Source organism: Urocitellus parryii, chromosome 14, assembly GCF_045843805.1.
Source record: "Urocitellus parryii isolate mUroPar1 chromosome 14, mUroPar1.hap1, whole genome shotgun sequence".
In the NCBI taxonomy this organism is placed as follows: Eukaryota; Metazoa; Chordata; class Mammalia; order Rodentia; family Sciuridae; genus Urocitellus; species Urocitellus parryii.
In genome coordinates, this window is record NC_135544.1 from 15,088,482 (window position 1) to 15,108,499 (window position 20,018).

Below are 20,018 nucleotides of genomic sequence, written 5' to 3' on the forward strand. Positions count from 1 at the left end.
TCTAACATTAGTCATACTTCCTCCCGCTATCAAAAGAGAAGAGAATCCAGTGGGACTACAAGAGAGCATCAGGATCTCCCACTTAATAAAGGCCTCAAGGAAATCCTCACACCCAGTGTACCTTTAGTATTCAACTCCAGCCCCTGAATTTCTAGAATGTCAAAGCAATAAAAAAGCCTCACTGGCTTTAAAGTTTGAGACAATCCCTTTTTTCAAGCTGCAGGGGAGAACAGGGATGGAAATTTAAACTGGATTGATGTGTAGTGTCTAGTTACACATCCTTACATCTGTACATTCTCCACGCTGGTGACAATGAAAGGCCACTGCAGGGCTGACCAGTATCTGGTATGTGGCAGCAGTGGTGGTGCTGGTGGGGTGGGGAATCCAAGAGTGATATGAACAGGATGGGCGCTGGTGTCTCAACCACACACAATGCTCTAGGACAAGTCAGAGCTTGGGTGGTCTTACTACATCCAGGTTAATGAGGAGGGGGTACAAACAACGTGAAAAAATAATACTGGCAAACTATTCCCCTGCTTCTTTGGTACTTTCCAAAATTCTCTGATCAAAAAAGTATAAGGGAAGCACACCATTAAAAAATTACAGTTTTAAGTATTTACAAAAGTAATTATGATATATTACACAATAATCCATACATAGTATATGAACAAATACTTCAGTGAAAGCACTTGTGAACTCTGTCCTGGTATTATTTAATCACATGTGGGCCTATGTACACCTGCCCAAGTTTGTATTGTGTATCTTATATCTCATTTATCTTACAGTATATTAAAGAAGAAAGTATCATGGAGGGGGGCAAAAAAAGATTTTCCAATCTATACTTTCTTTTGAAAAAGCCTTAACATTTGCCACAGAAATCATTATGTACAAGATTTATTGAATATTGAATTCTAGGCAATAACCTCCACTCCCATTTTGAATGTTTGAAATAATGCTACCTATTCTATGTATACAATATATATTTAATATATAAGTAACTGCACCACATTATATCACCACGATAACAGTTTAATACATATTACTATGTACAGTAGTTAAGTTAGCTCTGGAAGATGAATTTCTGCAGCCTGGGTGAGGTGTGTAGTCTGGAACCATTTGAAAAGGATGTGGAGAGCTGGCTGGGAGACAGCTGTGTGTGGATGGGATGTGTGTGTGTGTGTGTGTGTGTGTGTGTGTGTGTCGGGGCGGGGGAGGGAGGGAGAGGGGTGGAGAGAGAGAGAGACAGAGATATGAGGGAACACCTTCCACATACCCATGCTAGACTATCCCTTTAGTTTACTGGTTGGAAGAAGACAAATCACACATATGGAAGGATCCCATATATGAGAAGAGCCATGATAGCAGCACTGAATAACCCAGCCACTGGGACAGTCACAAACCAGGCCACAAAAATATTACGGAAGAGGCGCCAGTCCACGGCCTTTCGGGAGCGGATCCAGCCCACAGCCACCACGGAACCCACCTGCAGAAGCACAAACATTTAAAAGTAAAAACGAGGCCCCTGTATTTAAAGGTGAGACACAAAATTTACATTTAACTAATGTAAATAGGCTAAGCACAGAAATAAACTACATTATAAAATTGACAATTATTTCCCCTAAGTTTGTTAAATGTTTGTTAGGCACAATTGTTTTAGGATTATTCCATTCCATATATAGTTGTGATGTACATTTTCAACTACAATTCACATAAATATTATTGAATCTAAACTATCAACTATGACTCATAAGGTGACAGATATGGACATGTGCAAATTAGAATGTTAATATTAATTCAAGTATTTTTCAAAAACACTCAAAGTTCATTTATGGCTTGTTGAAATTTTTGAAAGGAAAAAAAAATATAACATTATCCTAGAAAATGAAAATCCTAAGAAAATACAATGCTTTTAATATCTCATGCCTCACAGGGGGACTGATTATGCTGAGAGTTTAATAGGGTGCCCCTTGGTCACATGCAAGTTGGATTTTAAAGAACTACATAAAATATGCTTTGTCTCTATTAATCTCCAAACACTTAACAGTGGCCAATGAGATTCAAACAGGAAAGGTGATTTAAAGCATGAGTAATTTAACTACAGAAAAATAAAATAGAACACTTAAGATGGAAGCAAACTGGAAACCAAAAAACTAGCATATTTAAAGGCAGTTAATCTTCAGCCCAGTTTGCATATCTTTAATCACAACTAAGGCTGAACTTCATTTTTTTTTAAGACTGGGGATTGAACCCAGCGGCACTTTACCATTGAGCTACATCCCCAGGGCTTTTTATTTTTTGAGACAGGGTCTTATAAAGTTGCTTAGGGCTTTGCTAAATTGCTGAGACTAGAGACTCCAACTTGTGATCCGTGCCTCAGTTTCCCCAGTTGCTGGGATTATAGGTGTACACCTCTGTGCCAGTTGAACTTTCTTTTGTGTAGTTACCCAATTTCATTCCTTCTAGTTTTTAACATATAAAAGTTTTTTTTTTTCATGTATTTTGCCCATTTAACATATTGGAATCTAATGTGCCCTTTATTTATTTATGTGTGAATGTTATTGAATAATAATATTAACTGTGATATCTAATATAAATACTTTCTCAATCTAGGAATTTTGCTTTGCTTCATTTTGGAATTTCCAGTTTCATGCAATTAAATATGTTATACTTTTGGGCTGGGGATGTGGCTCAAGCGGTAGTGCGCTCGCCTGGCATGCGTGTGGCCCGGGTTCGATCCTCAGCACCACATACCAACAAAGATGTTGTGTCTGCCGAGAACTAAAAAATAAATATTAAAAATTCTCTCTCTCTCTCTCTCTCCTCTCTCACTCTCTCTTTAATCAATCAATCAATCAATAAATAAATATGTTATACTTTTATTCTGTGATTTATCCTTAGTTTGAATATTTGACAAATACCTAATTCTACTTTATTCTAAATTTTCTAAAATAAAATTCTATTTTATTCTAAATTTAATAATATTCTTAAAATATTATTTAAAGCCATCGATTTATGTTCATGTAATTGGAGAGCTGTGGGTCTAATTTTGTTTTTCTAGCTACTCAATGTTACTTACTGGTTAAATTTTTTCCTTCTATAAACATGCTCATATATGATAGGTTTCATCTGTTCTTATACAAATATATATTTTTAAAAATATTATTGTGATAAAATATGCATAACATAAAACTTACCATTTTAACTATTTTTAAAGGCATTTAAGTACATCTGATTATTGTGCAACCTTCACCACCATCCACCTCCAGACCATTTTCATCACCCCAAATTGAAACTTGGTACTCACTAAACACTTCGGAAACAGTAAACGTAAGAAACATAAAAGGAAACTAAATTTTAAATAATAGTGAAGAAAAAGGGGAGAAGAGATCCTTTCCCCCAGCACCTACTTTTAACCCATATTTCCCTAGAACACATACCATTAGTCTCTCCTCATCACTTCTCTTTTTACACCATTTGATACTCCTGATAATTTATCCTACCCCGAATAATCCCACTTTGTAAAGTACCAAGAAAAATTCTGTGGGTGGGGGCGGGTATGTTGGAGGTATGTATTTGGGATATCTTTATAAAACGTAGTTTCCCCCATCCCATCTCACAGTATGTCTCATATTCTGGTTTTCTTTCATATCTCTAAGCAAAGACTTAGGCCTTTTGCGTATACATCATTCACATTTCTTCCTAGGATTATTCTAAAATGACTTTTTTCCCCCCCTGAAATCATGGAAGAATTTTTTCTCCCTTTTAATTTCCGTTATCTTTTCTAACTGGCTATGATGATAAGCTCTAGATTTTTTATCTTTCTCTTGGGCTTGGGCTTTTTACTCTAGATGTCCTCTTACCTTTCCTGGAACTCAGCACATTTCTGTGGATCCCCTGTGAGGTCAGGTCCCACAGAGATAGAGAATTCACAGAGCCTACTTCCTGATAATCCAGAAGGTTCTACTTACAAGTGCTGAAATGTTCTTTTGATGTCATTTATTAACATCCTAAAGTTTTAAATCAATATTCATAGGTGAAGATAGGTTTTTTTGTTTGTGATTTTTTTTGTGGGTGGATTTGTTTGTTTTTTACTTAATGATATACATACAGAAAGTACTCAGGTAGACAATGTACTGGGCAGCAGGTGTACAACAATGTGAATGTACTTACTGACACACAGTTTTACACTTAAAATGGTTAAAGCAATACATTTTATGTTCCCTATATTCTTACATTTTACCACAATTTGCTGAATTTTCACAATTGTTTGTGATATTTTAGTTAGGTTTTCAGAATTAGGGTTATTCAGTGTATACTTTATAGAATACACTGGAAATATTCTAGTTTTGTTTTGCTTTTTTTTCCTCCTACATTGTGGAAAATTTATATGATAATGGAATTATCTATTATTATTTTTTTAATGGAAATGATGAATTAGAACAGGAGTCAGAGGTGCCACATTCTTTTTGCTCTTTTGGGGAGGATAACTTTTTTTGAAGAACTCCCTTATTTTCATTCTATTGCTCTGGTCAGGTTTCTCTACATTTTTCTACCTCTTATGTCAGTATTTTTTTTGTCATGTACATTTTGCAAAAGCTAACTCATTTCACATAGGTTTTCAGACCCTTCACATACAGCTGTGTGGTTCCTTTCATGATTTAAAAAAAGAAACAAAAGAATTCTCTTCAAGCTGGACAGGGTAGAGCACACCTGGAGTCCTAGCTGCTTGGGAGGCTGAGGTGGGAGGATTGCTTGAGCCCAGAAGTTCAAGGCCAACCTTGGCAACATAGTAACACCATTTCAAGAAAAAACACCAAATTCTTTATATCTGTTCCTACAATGTCTTTTCTCCTTTTAACTTAACTCCTCTTCCTTTGTTTTCCTTTGATGTGATTTGATAAATTTTATTAGTAACCACTCCATCTCCTTCTTCACTATTTTAAAAATTTTGCTTTAAATACTTCTTAAATCTTTCTTTTTTTCAGTTGACCATCTTTTTTTATTTTTAAATTTGTTTTAATTGGTTATACTCTTATATCTTTCTTCAGAATTTTTATTGTTGTGGACTTTTTATAAAATCCTAATTTGAATATTTGCTTATTTTATTTTTCCTTTGATAAACTGAACCATTTAAAGATAGGCATTTTCATTTTAGTGGAGCTTCAGTTGCCACAGGTTTTGCTATGTGTACACACAGAAACACACATGCACAGAGTTTTTAGTATTTTCCAAGAAAGCTGTCACTGTATTGTTTTAAAAACTCCTTGATTCAATTGTTACTTTAAAAAGCATTAAAAACTGTTCAAGGGGACATGTGTATATGTGTGTGTGTGTGTGTGTGTGTGTGTGTGTGTGTGTGTAGTACTGGGGATTGAGGCCAGGGGAGCTCTACCACTGAGCTACAATCCTAGCCCCTTCTACTTTTTATTTTGAGTCAGGGTCTCACCAAATTGCTGGGGCTGCCCTCAAACTTTTAATCTCTCTGCCTCAGCCTCCTGGCTCAGCCTCCTGAGTTAATGGCAGTTATAGGCACGTGCCACTGCATCCAGCTCCAAGGGATACATTCTTATTCCAATATTTACTTAATTTCTAGCTTGACACACTGTGATTAGAGGTTGTAGTTAATACAACTTCTATTTTTAAAATTTTGTCAATGGTCTTCTGAATTTATGATTAATTTTCATGATACCCAATAAGAAAGCCTATGATTAGTAGGATACCAATTTGATATACAGCTGGTAATTATACTGTGTAAGTCCTTTTTTACCCCTCAGTACTTTTTCCTCTGCTTCATTTGTTATAGGATTGGACATACTAATGTCTAAGCTGTGACAGTTTCACCTAATGTACATGATTTAGTTGTTATATATTATTTGGCTCATAAAAGTTCCACAGTATTATGTCATCACTACTGATTGTGTCTTTTGTTGATATAAAAGAACATTTTTTGCTGTATTCTAACTTGCCTTTTAATAAATTAAATATGGGTCCAGTTTAAGATCATCATCATAAAACTAATAGCAGAACTACTAAGGAGTAGGGAAAACAGAGAGCAAAATCAGAGATTAAATTAGAAATTATAATTCTAAATTTTTAAATCCTTAGGATTTCTTATATGCTGTTCTAAATCCTAACACCAGTTGAAATCATCTATGTCACTAACAGGTTGACAATGTGGATAATTCACAAATGACAGTAATCTCAATCCAGCCCACTATGGAATTAAAAAATTTTAAATAAGACCACTCAGAATTCCTATCAGAAAGCTCACAAACAAGTGTCTGTGTTCAGCAATGGTCTTAATGTGGTATGCGTTATGCTTTAGAGCTAAAGATCAAAGTGGATTAAGGTTCACAGAAGTGAACAATGAACGAATTGCTGAATATTTCAGGATATTTTTATTTCAAGGGCTAGTCTATATTTCTTTAATGAAGATTTTTTTTTTTAAAAAAGGGCCCCAGATTCTCTTTAAAATTTTTTTTTAGTTGTAGATGGACACAATACCTTTATTTATTTATTTATTTTTACATGGTACTGGGGATAGAACCCAGTGCCTCATGCATGCTAGATGAGCACTCTACCACTGAACCACAACCCCAAGCTTTTGACCTTACTCAGAGGTTTTACCCTAGGAAAATATCTAGTAAACTGAGCCCTCTGATATGAGACACAAAAATGTATAAAATGTAAATGCTTCTAGAGAGCAAAATCTATAATCAAAGCAGATTGTTTTATATGTGCTTTTGAAATAAAATGTGATACACTTTTTCTATTTGTTCTTTTCTGAATTATACATTCAGCTAACATTCATATCACAAAACATTTTAAATAGGTTATGACAAAATTTAAACTATGCACTAAATTATGTTCCCTTAGGTGAAAGTATGAATAAATGAAATCTACCCAGATAAACTCAAAAGCTCATTTAAAAAAAAGAGTTTCCATCTTTTTTCCTGCCAATTTCCCTACGTTTGCCCACCTTCAAATGGATGGCTCCAAGCAAGAAACTTAAAAATCAAATGCAGGATAATTACTCTTGAAAATCGGATACAATCTGGTTATGATTTTACATGGACATCAACACCCTCTGAATGTGTACGGACTCATGGCTCCCCCCACACAGGCCCCATTAAATACCATCCCACTTCTTTCATACTTCATCCCACGTTTGCATTTGGGGATTGTTGCATGCAGAGGAAATATGTGATCTAAAAGAGTAAGTGTTATAGGGCGATGGCAGCTGTGACCTCTTCCTAGCAATTCTATTATCTGGACTTGATGTGAGTGGTTTGCTCTCCCACAGCCCTGTATGTTCTCATGAGCCAGGACTCTTCTTGTGCCTCCTAGAGTGACTAGCTCTGGTCTTTGTCCAGAAGTCCATGATCAATGACACTGAACAAACTGATAAGAATCCAAGTTGAGCTCTGTCTTGTCCATTTCACTGATGACATCCCGCTGTGGTCCAATGAGAAGAAGACTTGCTTTAGGTGCCAACAAGTATCACATCCCACAGACACAAAACTTATCAAATGCCTTGTATAGCTACTTTAGGTCAGCAATAACATATTCATTCACAAAGGTCCTGTACAAACTGGATATGAATCCCTTAATAACATCTCTTTTTTATAGTGTAAATATAAATACTGGGGAAATGATATTAAAAAGATAAAAATGAATAGATTACTTTTTAAAGGCATTTTATACTTTTCATCTATTTCTAGAAGTTGTATTCTAGATTTTAGTGTTACTAGCAAAGTCAGTATTATCAGTTATAATACTTTACACATTAGTGTAAATGCTAATGTAGTTAGGTAAGAAACAGTTACCTAGGAAAACCAAACTGGTGCTGTTTTTTTTTTTTTTAAGAGATATTTCAACTAGTGTGAGAGTATGCTTTTAAAAGTTTGCTAAAGTGCAGTTAACCATTAAAAAGACAGTGATTATTTATGCCTACAGAAAAGTTAAAAAGTTTAAGGGTTTAACAATCTTGTTAATGTTTTCAAAGAGCCAACTATTGCTACAATATCCTTTATGCTATGTGCATGTACAAATATATCACAATGAATCCCACTTTTACATATAAGTATAATGCACCCATTGAAGGGAAACCAGGAGAGTAGAAGAAGGGGATTGGAGGGTGGGGGCAGGCAAGAGTACTTGGGCACACTGGGATTGAAATTGATGAATAACTCACAATGACTCCTACTATTGTGTATAATTATAATGTACCAATAAAAACATAAAAAAGTAAAAGCCTTGGAAAAAAAACTTGGAAAACAATATGTATTTTTTTTCTATGTTCCCACATAATGAAATGGAGAATTGAAGAGAGGTACAATAGGGGGAAGAAGATGGTCAGTTTTCCTTTTTTTTTTTTTTTTTTTGTAAGTATTGGGGATTGCACACAGGGTCACTACCTCGGCTACTAAGCCATATCCCAGCCCTTTTTATTTTTTATTTTGAGGCAGGGTCTTCCTAAGGCTGGCCTCAAACTTGTAATTCTTCTGCCTCAGTCTTCTGATGACCACTTTTCGTTCATAGTTTCACATTGTTTGAAATATTTCAATAAATATGTACTTCTTTAGTAATTCTTATTTTTATATACTGTGGTACTAGGGATGGAACCCAGGGCCTCATGTATGCTAGGTGAGTGCTCTACCACTGAGCTACAACCCCAGTCCTTTTGGTAATTTTTTAAATAATCAAAATTAGAAAAATAACAATGATGATTGATAGGAGCACCTCACACCTATCCCTGTCCTCTCCCTTATCCTGAAGAGGCAAGAGCAGAGAATTGGGGAGCAGGGCTTGGAACCACACAACCTATGCTGATACCTCAGTGTGACTATTCCTTGCTTGTGCACCCTTGGGCACATTACTTAACCTTTCTAAGCCCTGGTTTCCACATCTGTGAAACTGGAGAAATCTTAGTTATCTACCTCAAAAGGTTCTTGGGAAGGGCTGGGGTTGTAGCTCAGTGGTTGAGTGCTTTCCTCGCATGTGGAAGGCTCTGGGTTTGATCCTCAGCACCATATAAAAAAATAAAATAAAGGCACTGTCTCTCTGTATATATATATTTTTAAAGTTCTTGGGAAGATAAAATAAATTAATATTTTATCTCTTTGGGTACACTCCAAAGAGTACTCAGCAAATACTTGCCCTATACATGTTAGTCATTGGTTGGTTACTATGACAATGACTATCGTGACTACAATTAGGAGGTACATAACATGAGATGAAGATTTGAATCCTGATTCTATCACATGATAACTCTATGATTTTTGGAAAGTGATCTAACTCTGGAGGCCTCAGTGTTCTCATCTATAAACTGGAAATAACTACTAATTTCACAAGGTTACTATGGGAAGTTAATGTTGTATTGTGCAGGAATAAAGCACTAAGCACAGGGCCTGGCATTCTGCATATACTTGGTAAGTGGAAGTGATCTTTATAGTGAGAATTTATAAAAATTGAGGTTTTTCTAAGTGTAGCAAAAAAAGGAAAAAAACCCAAGAAACTTCTTTCCACTGAGGCTGACTCTTCAAGCCACATGTCCCAGCTTTGTCTTAAACATTCTGGTCCACTTAGAGTACTCTTATAAATGCCACCCTATCTAAACATTTGAAGTACAAAGTCATTTGCATTTAACTGGCATTTGTTTATAAACATATTGGCTGGAATTTTAAAGTCATAGGTAAATGTAGATAACCATGTCTATCTTGTGGCTGCTGCATTCCCCCAGGAGCCCAGAGCATGGCAAGTACAAATGAGCTTTTCTTGAATGATATGAATAAATGAAACTAGGGAAAAATCTAGAAGTGGCTTTTGCTTTGTTGAGGGTGGTGAGTATTTCTGCATACAGAAGGCCCATGGGGGATATTTTGGAATTATCTTCAGATTCTGGGCGGACTTAGGCTATTGTAACTGTATTCTAGTCCTGGTTCCCCCTGCTTGACTTTAGATAATCTCCCGAAACTCATGGAGTCTATTTCTTCTTCATTAATAATTAAAACTCCTCACTGTCCATTTGACCACCATGACAAGGAATTCCCTCTTGTTCAGCTCTGTGTCTTAGAGCACTCAGCAAGGGTCCACACTGGGAATTTAAGTTAATTTGGAACTTACTCTAAGGCTTTATAGTCACTTTGAACATGATATAGGAAGAGAAAAACCCTGACACAGCCATGGAGATGATTTATTTCTATTTCTACTTCCATGGTCAAGCCCTGGAACCCAGTAATGAGTTGGAACTCAGGGGCATGCCCTATTTGAGCCACACGGTTAGCACACACATGACCTTAATGCAAAATCCAGAGTGGAAACAATGAGGGAGGCACAAGCCAAAAGAGAAGCGTGAAGCCCACGTGTAAGGAAGGAAGGTCCTTATATTCACGCATTGAGAGAGCAAAGTTTGAACTGTAAAAGGTGCCGTACTACAGAGCAGGAAAGGGGCTGGGTCAGAAGGGTCAGTTTGAGGAAAGCAAATATGCACATCCAACAAGCTTCTGGAGACCTGGCAAACCCCGAGATGCTTTTTTCCACCCCCCACACAATCACATATAAAAAGAGCTACCAGCTTTTCTGGAATTCACTTGGTGACTCTGGGCTGATCCTAGCAGCCCCATGAAAGGACAATCCTCTGCTGGCAGAGGCCTACCTTGCAGTGTGTGGTGCTGACAGGAAGCCCAATGTTGGAGGCGATGACCACAGTGAATGCCGAGGCCAGTTCAATGGTGAAGCCGCTGCAGGAGGGAGCACAAGAAGACATATCATAGGCGCTCTTTGTTGGCCTCACTGACACCCCGTGGGTGCAAAGTCTCACCAGAACATTCTTTGGTTGACTGCTGACTGGGACAGACTGCCATTAGCAGAACAAGAAACTGCTGCATAATGGCAACAATTCACACTAAGACTTTGCATTATACTCATTATACTTGTTGACAGTCCCAAACAGCCTTTTTTTCCTGATACGTTTTCAAAAATCCCACACTGCAGGAACTGGGTCAGAAATTCCTGCTGTGTAATAAGATGATAAATTAGTCATTTTTCTAAAGGAGCATAAGAAAAACTATGCTTTCATTTTTTAAATGTGTGCTTATTACAAAAAAGCAAATTTTTTCACAGATTATTAATGCTTGTTCAAAGCAACCTTCTAAAAGAATCTTGTTAAAATGAAGCTCAAGGGGTAAACTGAAAATCAGAAAAAAATTGCAAATGAAGAGCTCTAGTACATTTTAAAACAAGAGCAAAGACTTCCTGTAATAGGTAGTTGTATTCTGAAAGTTCTAAGTTTGTCAATTAACCCCTTATATATCTAGAAGCTGTATGAGAGAACGACCACATGTAAAGCTCCGGACCCCCCTCCCATCCCCGCCCCAGAATAGCAGGGGCACATCCCATCTGGCTGAGCTAGAGAGGATGCCTAAGGTAACTACAGAAGGATGGTGGGTGAGAGCTGGGGTGGATGGAGAATTTTTAGGAAAGGAAGGCACTACTTTGGATCTTTTTGTTGTTGTTCTTTTTAGATATATATGACAGTAGAGTGTATTTTGACACATTATACATATGTGGAATATGACTTATTCTAATTAGGATCCCATTTCTTGTGGTTGTACATGATGTGGAGTTACACTGGTTGTGTATTCATATATAAGGATAGGAAAGTTATGTCTGATTCATTCTCCTGTCTTTCCCATTCCCATCTTTCTTCCCTTCCCTTCATTCCCCTTTGTCTAATCCAATAAACTTCTAATATTTCCCTCCCTATTCTCCCTTGTTGCGGATTAGCATCAACATATCAGAGAGCACATTCCGCATCTGGTTTTTTTGGGTTGGTTTATTTCACTTGGCATCATATTCTCCAATTCCATCCATTTACTGGCAAATACCATAATTTCATTCTTCTTTATGGCCGAGTAATATTCCATTATGTATATATACCATATCGTTTTTTTATCCATTCATCTGTTGTAGGGCACCTAGATTGGTTCCATAGCTTGGCTATTATAAGTTGAACTGCTGTAAACATTGCACAAGAAGTAAAATCAAGAATCAATATATGGGATTGTATCAAACTAAAAGGCTTCTTTTTTTTTTAAAGAGAGAGAGAGAGAGAGAGAGAGAGAGAGAGAGAGAAAATGAGAATTCTTTAATATTCATTTTCTAGTTTTTGGTGGACACAACATCTTTGTTTTATATGTGGTGCTGAGGATCGAACCCAGGCCGCACGCATGCTAGGCGAGCGCGCTATCGCTTGAGCCATATCCCCAGCCCCTAAAAGGCTTCTTCACAGCAAAGGAAATAATCAAGACCTTGAACAGAGCACCTACAGAATGGGAGAAAATCTTTATCACCTGTACCTCAGATAGAGTACTAATCTCCAGGATATATAAAGAACTCAAAAAACTTAATACCAAAACCCCCTCACCCCAAAAAACAAAAAAACAAAGAACCCAATCAATAAATGGGCAAAAGAACTGAACGGGCACTTCACAGAAGAAATATGAGTGGTCAAAAATATATGAAAAAACGTTTTTTTAACATCTCTAACAATTAGAGAAATGCAAATTAAAACTACACTGAGATTCCATCTCACTCTAGTCAGAATGGTAATTATCAAGAATGCAAGTAACAATAAATGTTGTCGAGGATGTGGGGGAAAAGGCACACTCATACATTGCTAGTGGGACTGCAAATTGGTGCAGCCAATATGGAAAGCAGTATGGAGATTCCTCAGAAAACTTGGAATGGAACCATCATTTGACCAACTTATTCCACTCCTTGGTATATATTCAAAGGACTTAAAATCAGAATACTACACTGACACACAGCAGCATCGATGTTTATACTTTGGATCCTTAATGTCTTCCACAGACCCATGCATTAAAGGCTTGATCACCAGGATAGTATATCGAGAGGTGGTAGAACTTTTGGGAGATGGGACCTAGTGGGAAATCCTTAGGTCACTGGGTGTGCCCTTGAAAGAGATGTTGAGACCCCAGCTTTTTCTTTCTCTCTGGCTTGAGAGGTGAGTAGTTTTTCTCTGCTACATGTTCCTGCCAGAGTGCTGCCTCACCACCGGTCCAAAGCAATGAGGCCAACCTATGATGGACTAGAACCTCTAAATCTGCAATCCAAAATAAATTTTTTCTAAGTTGGTTATCTCAGGTATTTGGTTTGTTTTTAGATGCTAGGGATTGAACCCAGGGTCTCATGCATGCTAGGTAAGTGCTCTCCTACTAAGCTACCTCTCCAGGTATTTTGTTATAGTGCTGAAAATCAAACAGAAAAGAAGCCTGATGTGCTCGGATGACAGCTTCCCTAGAACAGGTAGAGCTGATGTGCATAAGGAATTTTGGAGAAAGATGGGCCCAGACACTGGTGCTGTTTGCCCTACCCTTCCTCTCCACTTGCTCTCAGGGTTTCATAATGGGAAAACCAACAGTGGAAGGACACTGGGGGCTGCCACAGGCTTCCCATTTTCCCTTCCCTCCTGCTCTGCTTCAGCTACTACTTCCCTCTGAACCTTTCTGTCCCACATCTCAGTGCCACTGTAGGTGAGTCAGGGGAGTGTGGTGACAGAGGGGGGTGACCAGTGGTGAACAAAAGTGGAAGAGGGGGTCGCTCTTGTCCTTTGCCCCTTCCTCACTTGTGATCATTGATGGTGGACAAGCAGCATGGGTGCTCTCAGACACCAACTCAGGCTTGACAGCAGGCCTCAACAGCCAAGCCCTGTCAACCCAACCTGTTGGCTCACCTGGAAGGTGTGATTGGAGTGAGGTCTTTTCCCATGGTCTGGATCACTCTTCTTCCCCAAACCCAGAGACCTGTACAAATTCCAACTCCTCCATAAAACAGCAGCCAGACAGGAGTAGCTGCTTCTTGCATCACTCCACCGTGTTCATAAATCAGCCACAAAGCTACCAGGGGCCCAATGGCATTACTGGAAAGAAAAAGATTAATTAAACATACACATGGCACACAATATACAGTGACTTCTCAATCTCAAGAATGAGTCTTACTTTACTTATGGCTTATCACATAGTCTAGTGGTGATAAAATATTTTTTGTATAGTCAAAAGCAGAACCTGGAATTATTGTCTTAGTCATTTTTAAGTGTAGAGTTAAATAATTTTAAGTATACTTACACTGCTGTGAAATAGGTCTCTAGAACTTTTTTTTTTTTTTTTTTTTTTTATCTTGCAAATGTAAAACTCTACACTCTGTAAACAGCAATCCTATGCACCTCTCCCCCCAGCGACTGGCAACTGCCACTCTGCTTTCTGGTTCTGATTTTGACCATTTCAGATGCCTTGGACAATTGGAATATAGTATTTATCTCTTTATTCAGGTTTATTTCACTTATGTCTTCAGGGTTAATTCATGATGTACCATGTGATAGGATTTCCTTTTTTTAAGTCTGACTGATACTCCACTGTATTTATATACCACATTTTGTTTAGCCATTGTTCCTTCATTGGATATTTATGTTGCTTCCACCTCTTGGCTATTGTAAATAAGGCTGCTTTGATCATGTGTGTGCAAATTATCTCTGAAACTCTGCACTAAATTCTTTGGGATTTGTACCCAGAAGTAAGATTGTTAGATCAAATGGTAGTTTTATCTTTAAATTTTTGAGGAATCTCCATTCTGTTTTCCATAGTGGTTAAGCCATTTTATATTCCTACTAATAGAGCACAGAGGTTCTAATTTTTCCACATCTTGCCAACATTTCTGTTTTTTTTTTCTCTCCTGACAGTCATCCTAATGGTGTGTCATTTACTAACTCTTTAAAAAGTTCTGAAAAATCACAAGAAGTGGACATAATAACCAAGTTCTGTTTTTCTTCTTTTTTTCCCCCAGATTTCTTTCCATTTCCACTGCCACATCTGCTACTGCTACTAATACTAGCTCCTGGTTTTGGTAGATCTGTCTGGTTCCATACGATGAAATCACAAATATTATTGCTCACCATGAATTCATGCAGCCCCCCTGCAAACTAGGCAATGTCACTTTCTTTTTCCTGATGAGGAAACCAAGGCCAAGGTCAAGTTGCTGGCACGAAGAAGGACTGAGGCATGAATTCAGGCTCACTCAGGCACTCACACGCTTTCCTGGGACATGCTATTGCCCCTCAGGCCTTAGGCAGCCCCCGCAGAGAACTGACATGTTGTTTGTTTGGGTACTGAGGATTTAACCCAGGATTGCTTAACCACTGAGCCAATCCCCAGCCCTTTTAAAAAATATTTTATTTAGAGATGGGGTTTCACTGAGTTGCTTAGTGCCTTGCTCAGTTGCTGAGGTTGTCTTTGAACCTGTGATCCTCCTGCCACAGTCCTGAGCCACTGGGATTACAAGCGTGTGCCACTGTGCCCAGCACATGTGGGATTTTAATGGCTTTGCTAGCTCTAGTTTCCTCCTGCAGTCCAGCTGTGCAGAATATAAGCTGAGAGTCACAAAGAACTGGCTCCCAAGTCTGCTTCTTTTTAGTTATGTGACCTTGGTGTCTTTGAAGGCTATTGCTTACCTGGCTCAAAGGGTTGTTTTGAAAAGGATTAGAATACGTTAGAAATGGTTCAGTATTGAAGCCTATTGCAAACTTTTCTTGAATGAATAGAAGCCTCTTTCATGGTTAGTTATTGTTTCTAGAACCTGGCTGTGATCAGGAGGCATCCTGCGCAAAGTCTCAAAACCAGAACCAAATTGCAAGCAATTGTTCCAAACTCTGGTCATCTAAAGTACTGAACACCCGGATTCTTCTTCTGAACTTGAAATACTGTTTTGGGGTGGTTTGTTACTTTTTCATAGATATGTTTGTCTAATCTCCCTAACTAAAGCTTAATCTCCTAGAGGTGAGGAGCCCAATTCATAACACTCTGTCAGTACCAGGCCTTCAATGAAGAATTCTTAAAAATGAGGAGGAATGTAGTGGTGTGAGGGGCACACAAAAGTTAAGATAGGACATAACATGGAGCCCCAAATAAAATCACATGGAAACACCCATAAGACACTGAACAGAGCAGAGGATGCCCAGGCTTGTCTGGCTTCAAGACTTCTTTTAAAAAGAACAGAAGTGAAGTTTCGTATACATAGGCTAGGTACAGCACCCACAGAGAAGTCAATAATTGGGCAGTAAAAAAAGTGGCAGCATGTTGTCCTAATTCAGACCAAAACATGAACCCTGCATGTTAATGATAATAATAGGAGTGGTGACAATGGATTGGTTGCTGAGTATGTGAGGAAAACTGTCATAAGCATGATATACCAGAATCTTACATCATCCTCACGGAAACCCTACGAATTTGGAACTAATTCGACCCTATTTTACAGATTGGGAAACTGAGGCTTTGGGGAGGCATATGACTTGTCTAGGGCTACACAACTAGAAGAGAATGAAGACTCAAAGTTGAGGCCCCCAGATTCTAGCAGACTTTGCTGCCTCCTCCAGAGTAAAGGCCTGGGGCTGAGCCAAAGGAGTCTGCGCAGGAGGCCACACCCTCCCCCAGCCTGATTCCCTCTGTTGCAGGAAGAAATGCCTCCACATAATCACACTGAAAGGCATAACTTAAAGCTACACCAGGTAGCTATGTAGTCTGCAAATGTGGAGTGGGGAAGACTACAGAGACCTCAGGTGGTGCTGACCCTCCTCACAAGAAGCCACGAAGGAAAAGTGCTCAGTTACTCAATTTATCCCAGACTTTGTAGTCCAACTGTCCTTCCACCCAGAGTCCAATCTGGAAGGACTCCTGGGGACTGTTGCTGCACCAGTGATCCTCCCCCCCAAGCAGCCCTTCTGGGCAGCCTCCAGGGCTCTGCACAATCCCACCTAAATGCCTCCCGCTGGGATTCTGGAGCCACAGACACTGGCTGCTGCTGCTGCTCCAGTGTGACCACAAGCCAGCAGTTCCTGAGTACAACCTGGCTCTCATCACAGACTCTAGCCTGTGTGACATCCGCCATGCCTTTGCATGTGCTAACACCGACACCACAGTTGTCACTGGGAATAACTAAGACGGACATGTTATTGCCACTGGATTCTGGGAGCTGGTTTTTCTATTTTACAGGGGAGAAAAATCGAGGCAAGAGGGCCTAAATATATAACATTCCCTCCAAGTAAATGCCTGTGCCCATTTTCTGCTTTGAAAACTCCTGTTAAACCTACCAAGCCCTGTTTCAATGCTATCTGCCTGCCTCAGTCTCCTGAGTTGCTGGGACTGCAGGTCCCACTACTGGGACCTGCACCCCAAAGATAGAAATTCTTTTCTGTGCTTTGGGGCCCTACATATTTCAGGTCTGACTGACTTGCTGACTATACAGTCTCCACTCTCTCCTCTCTCAAAGCTCTTGCTCTTCCTAGAGTATCCCATGTACTCTCTGTCTTTGGCCTTTACACCTGTTGTTCCCTCTTCCCACGACATTCACCTGGCTGGCTCCCTCACCTCCTTCAGACCTGGCTCAACACGCTCTTCCCTGCACACTTACCTATCACTGCAGCCCCCCACCAGCTCCCCCTTTCTATTTGATTGTTCTTTGAACCTTCGTCACTATCTAGCGCACTATGCATGTCACTCCTGTGTTTATTATCCCCCAGTAGGAGGGATTTTTGTCTGTGTCGTCTACTGCTATATTCTGGAACCCAAGAGACCCTCAATACAGACTCATTAAACAAATGAACATTTCATTTACCTCACATCATTGCCACCATGAGCAAAGGACCCAAAACAGGCAGTGAGGACTTGCAGAAAATGGAACAGGAGATGGACCTCAGCAGTGTCCTTCTCTTCCTTTTCTTCTTCTGCAGGATCCTCTCGAGGCTGGCCAGGATCTGTCAGCTCAGATGCTAGTTTCATTTCCACACCACCCTCCTCTGCCTCGATCTCAGCTTCTGCAACTGCATTGCAATAGCTGGAGTAGCTGTCATAGCGAAGTCTCTTTTTAGAATAGGACACAGTGTCACCCACCAGCTTCTCACTATCTTCTGGGGCAGAGGACGAGTCAGTAGCTTTGAAAGTGGAGTGAACTGGCATCCCACAAATGGCTGCGGTGTAGCATGTGTAACTGTTGTTTCGTCGCAGGAACCTGTAGTTGTTTTCCTGGGCGGGCTTCTCCTCAGGGCCCCTGTCTATGTGAATTTTGTGCAGCAAGTCTTTGTAGAGCCCCGAGTCTTTGTGTACAGTGTGATACACATGTCCGTCACTCCTCGTGTGGCCATCAAAGCCAAATGTGCCATTGGAGATCGGTGATTTTATAGAACCATGAGTCATGGAAAGGGCCCTTCCTGAAAAGGATTTTACAAAGTTTTATTTAAGAATAGAGGTGTAGTTCGGTGGTAAGAGAGCACACTTAATATGCAAAGGCTCTGGGTTCCATCCCTGGCACCAATCAAACAAAATGTTTTATTTTTTAGCATCTTGAATATAAACCATGTCTGCAAAGAAATATTCCCTACCATTTCCTGGCATTGGTCCTGGAAGGTTGGATTATACAAAATTTTAATTCTTTTCTGTCTGCTTCATTTTCTAACTATAAAGTACAGTAGGGTTAAAATTAAAAATATAAACAAACTTGGAAGCATATAACAAAAGGGCAGAACTAACAACATAGTATGTCAAAATGCTAAATTCTTTTAAAAAGTATCTTCCAGAAATACAGCACTCTTTTCTACTTCTAGCTATCTATAAAGGAAGAAATCTAATATGAAATTTTAGAAGAACTTCATACATGACGCTGGGTATGGTGATGCACACTTATAATCCCAGTGACTAGGGAGGCTGAGGCAGGAGGGTCACAAGTTTGAGGCCAGCCTCAGCAGCTTACTAAGACCCTGTCTAAAAAGAAAGAAAAAAAAGATCTGGGGATATAGCTCAGGGGTAAAGTACCCCTGGGCCAATCCTCAGTACCTCTGTACTACAGGAAAAAAAAAGAAAAAAAAAAAGGAAAAAAAACACCTTAATTATATGAGGCAAAATGCAGTTCACATTAGATAGGTAGTGTACTATGTGCTTCTTAACAGTGGGAGGCAGTATGTGTCAGATCAGCAGGATAAAATTAATTTTCCACCTTTAGAGGACTAGGAATATAGCTCAGAGGTAAAGCATATGTTCACCATGCAGGAGGCACATACAAAAACCAAAACCAATTTGTTTTCTCTGAGCTGTGCCTGAGAATAAACCTATGGAAAGCAGGTGCTGGGGGCCCACCTTGCAGGAGGGGAAGTGGCTGGACAGTCTTGAGCAGTCACTGTCCATCAGGTTATAAGGCTAAAGGTTACCCCAGGTAGTCTGGGTGGTTTCTAAGGTTTCTGTGATTCTAGGTAGGACCATGTCCATAGGTTCCAACCTTATCCTTCACTTCTTGTCTTCCCCGAGGAAGTAGCCGAGTGAACCAGTCTTCAGCATTGGGGGAAGCTTTGCGCAGGTAAGCTGAGTGAGTGCAGCACGGCCACTGGCTGCAGTGGGCCCTTGGCACCTCAGAAAAGAATAAATAGCTCTGGGAAGAAAATCACAGGACAGGAGAGAGCCTGCTCTGGTGCCTGGAATGGCTTCCTGAGGTCTCTTTAGCTTCTGGGTTTTCTCAAAACATAGAATTGAGGGACTAGAGATGTAGCACAGGGGTAAAGTGCAGGCTTAGTACATGAGGAGCCTTGGGTTCAACTCTAGCACCAACACTGAAACTCATGACATTGGGGAAAACTTTTGGATCTCCACGCAGGCCTGGCTGGTCATCTAAGAAATGCCTTAGCACCTCTGGTAACCCCAAGTTCTGCAGGCGAGTCTTACCATAGGAGGCGCGTGGGTGGTTCCCAGACGATGTGCCTTCTGAGGCCCCTGATGCTTCCCCAGATGATCCTGTTAGAGGGACGGTGCTGTCATCATTTGCCTTGACACCTGGGAGCTCTTTGAAGACAGGGGACTCCGCTTCTTGGACTTTATTGAGACTTTCCTCAGATACTCGTGATAAAGCACCCTCTTTCTGTAATTTTCCTAGAGAAAATAGAATCATAACTACAACTTTCGGAA

The 20,018-nt window shown here is 39.5% G+C and overlaps 1 protein-coding gene across 10 annotated transcripts in view; it reads right to left on the reverse strand.

Moving 5' to 3' along the window:
* Window positions 1-222: 222 nt before the first annotated feature.
* Window positions 223-20,018, reverse strand: part of Slc20a2 (solute carrier family 20 member 2) — a 101,240-nt gene continuing 81,444 nt past the window's right edge. For 9 of the 10 annotated variants that reach the window (XM_077792434.1, XM_077792430.1, XM_077792435.1 and 6 more), the window contains 5 exons: window positions 19,779-19,982; window positions 17,686-18,277; window positions 13,757-13,942; window positions 10,658-10,742; window positions 223-1,483 (listed from right to left, as the gene is read on the reverse strand). In XM_077792434.1, the coding sequence (XP_077648560.1) occupies window positions 1,319-1,483; window positions 10,658-10,742; window positions 13,757-13,942; window positions 17,686-18,277; window positions 19,779-19,982 (1,232 nt within the window). In that variant the 3' untranslated portion in view covers window positions 223-1,318. The other variant, XM_026409326.2, reaches the window with a different exon arrangement.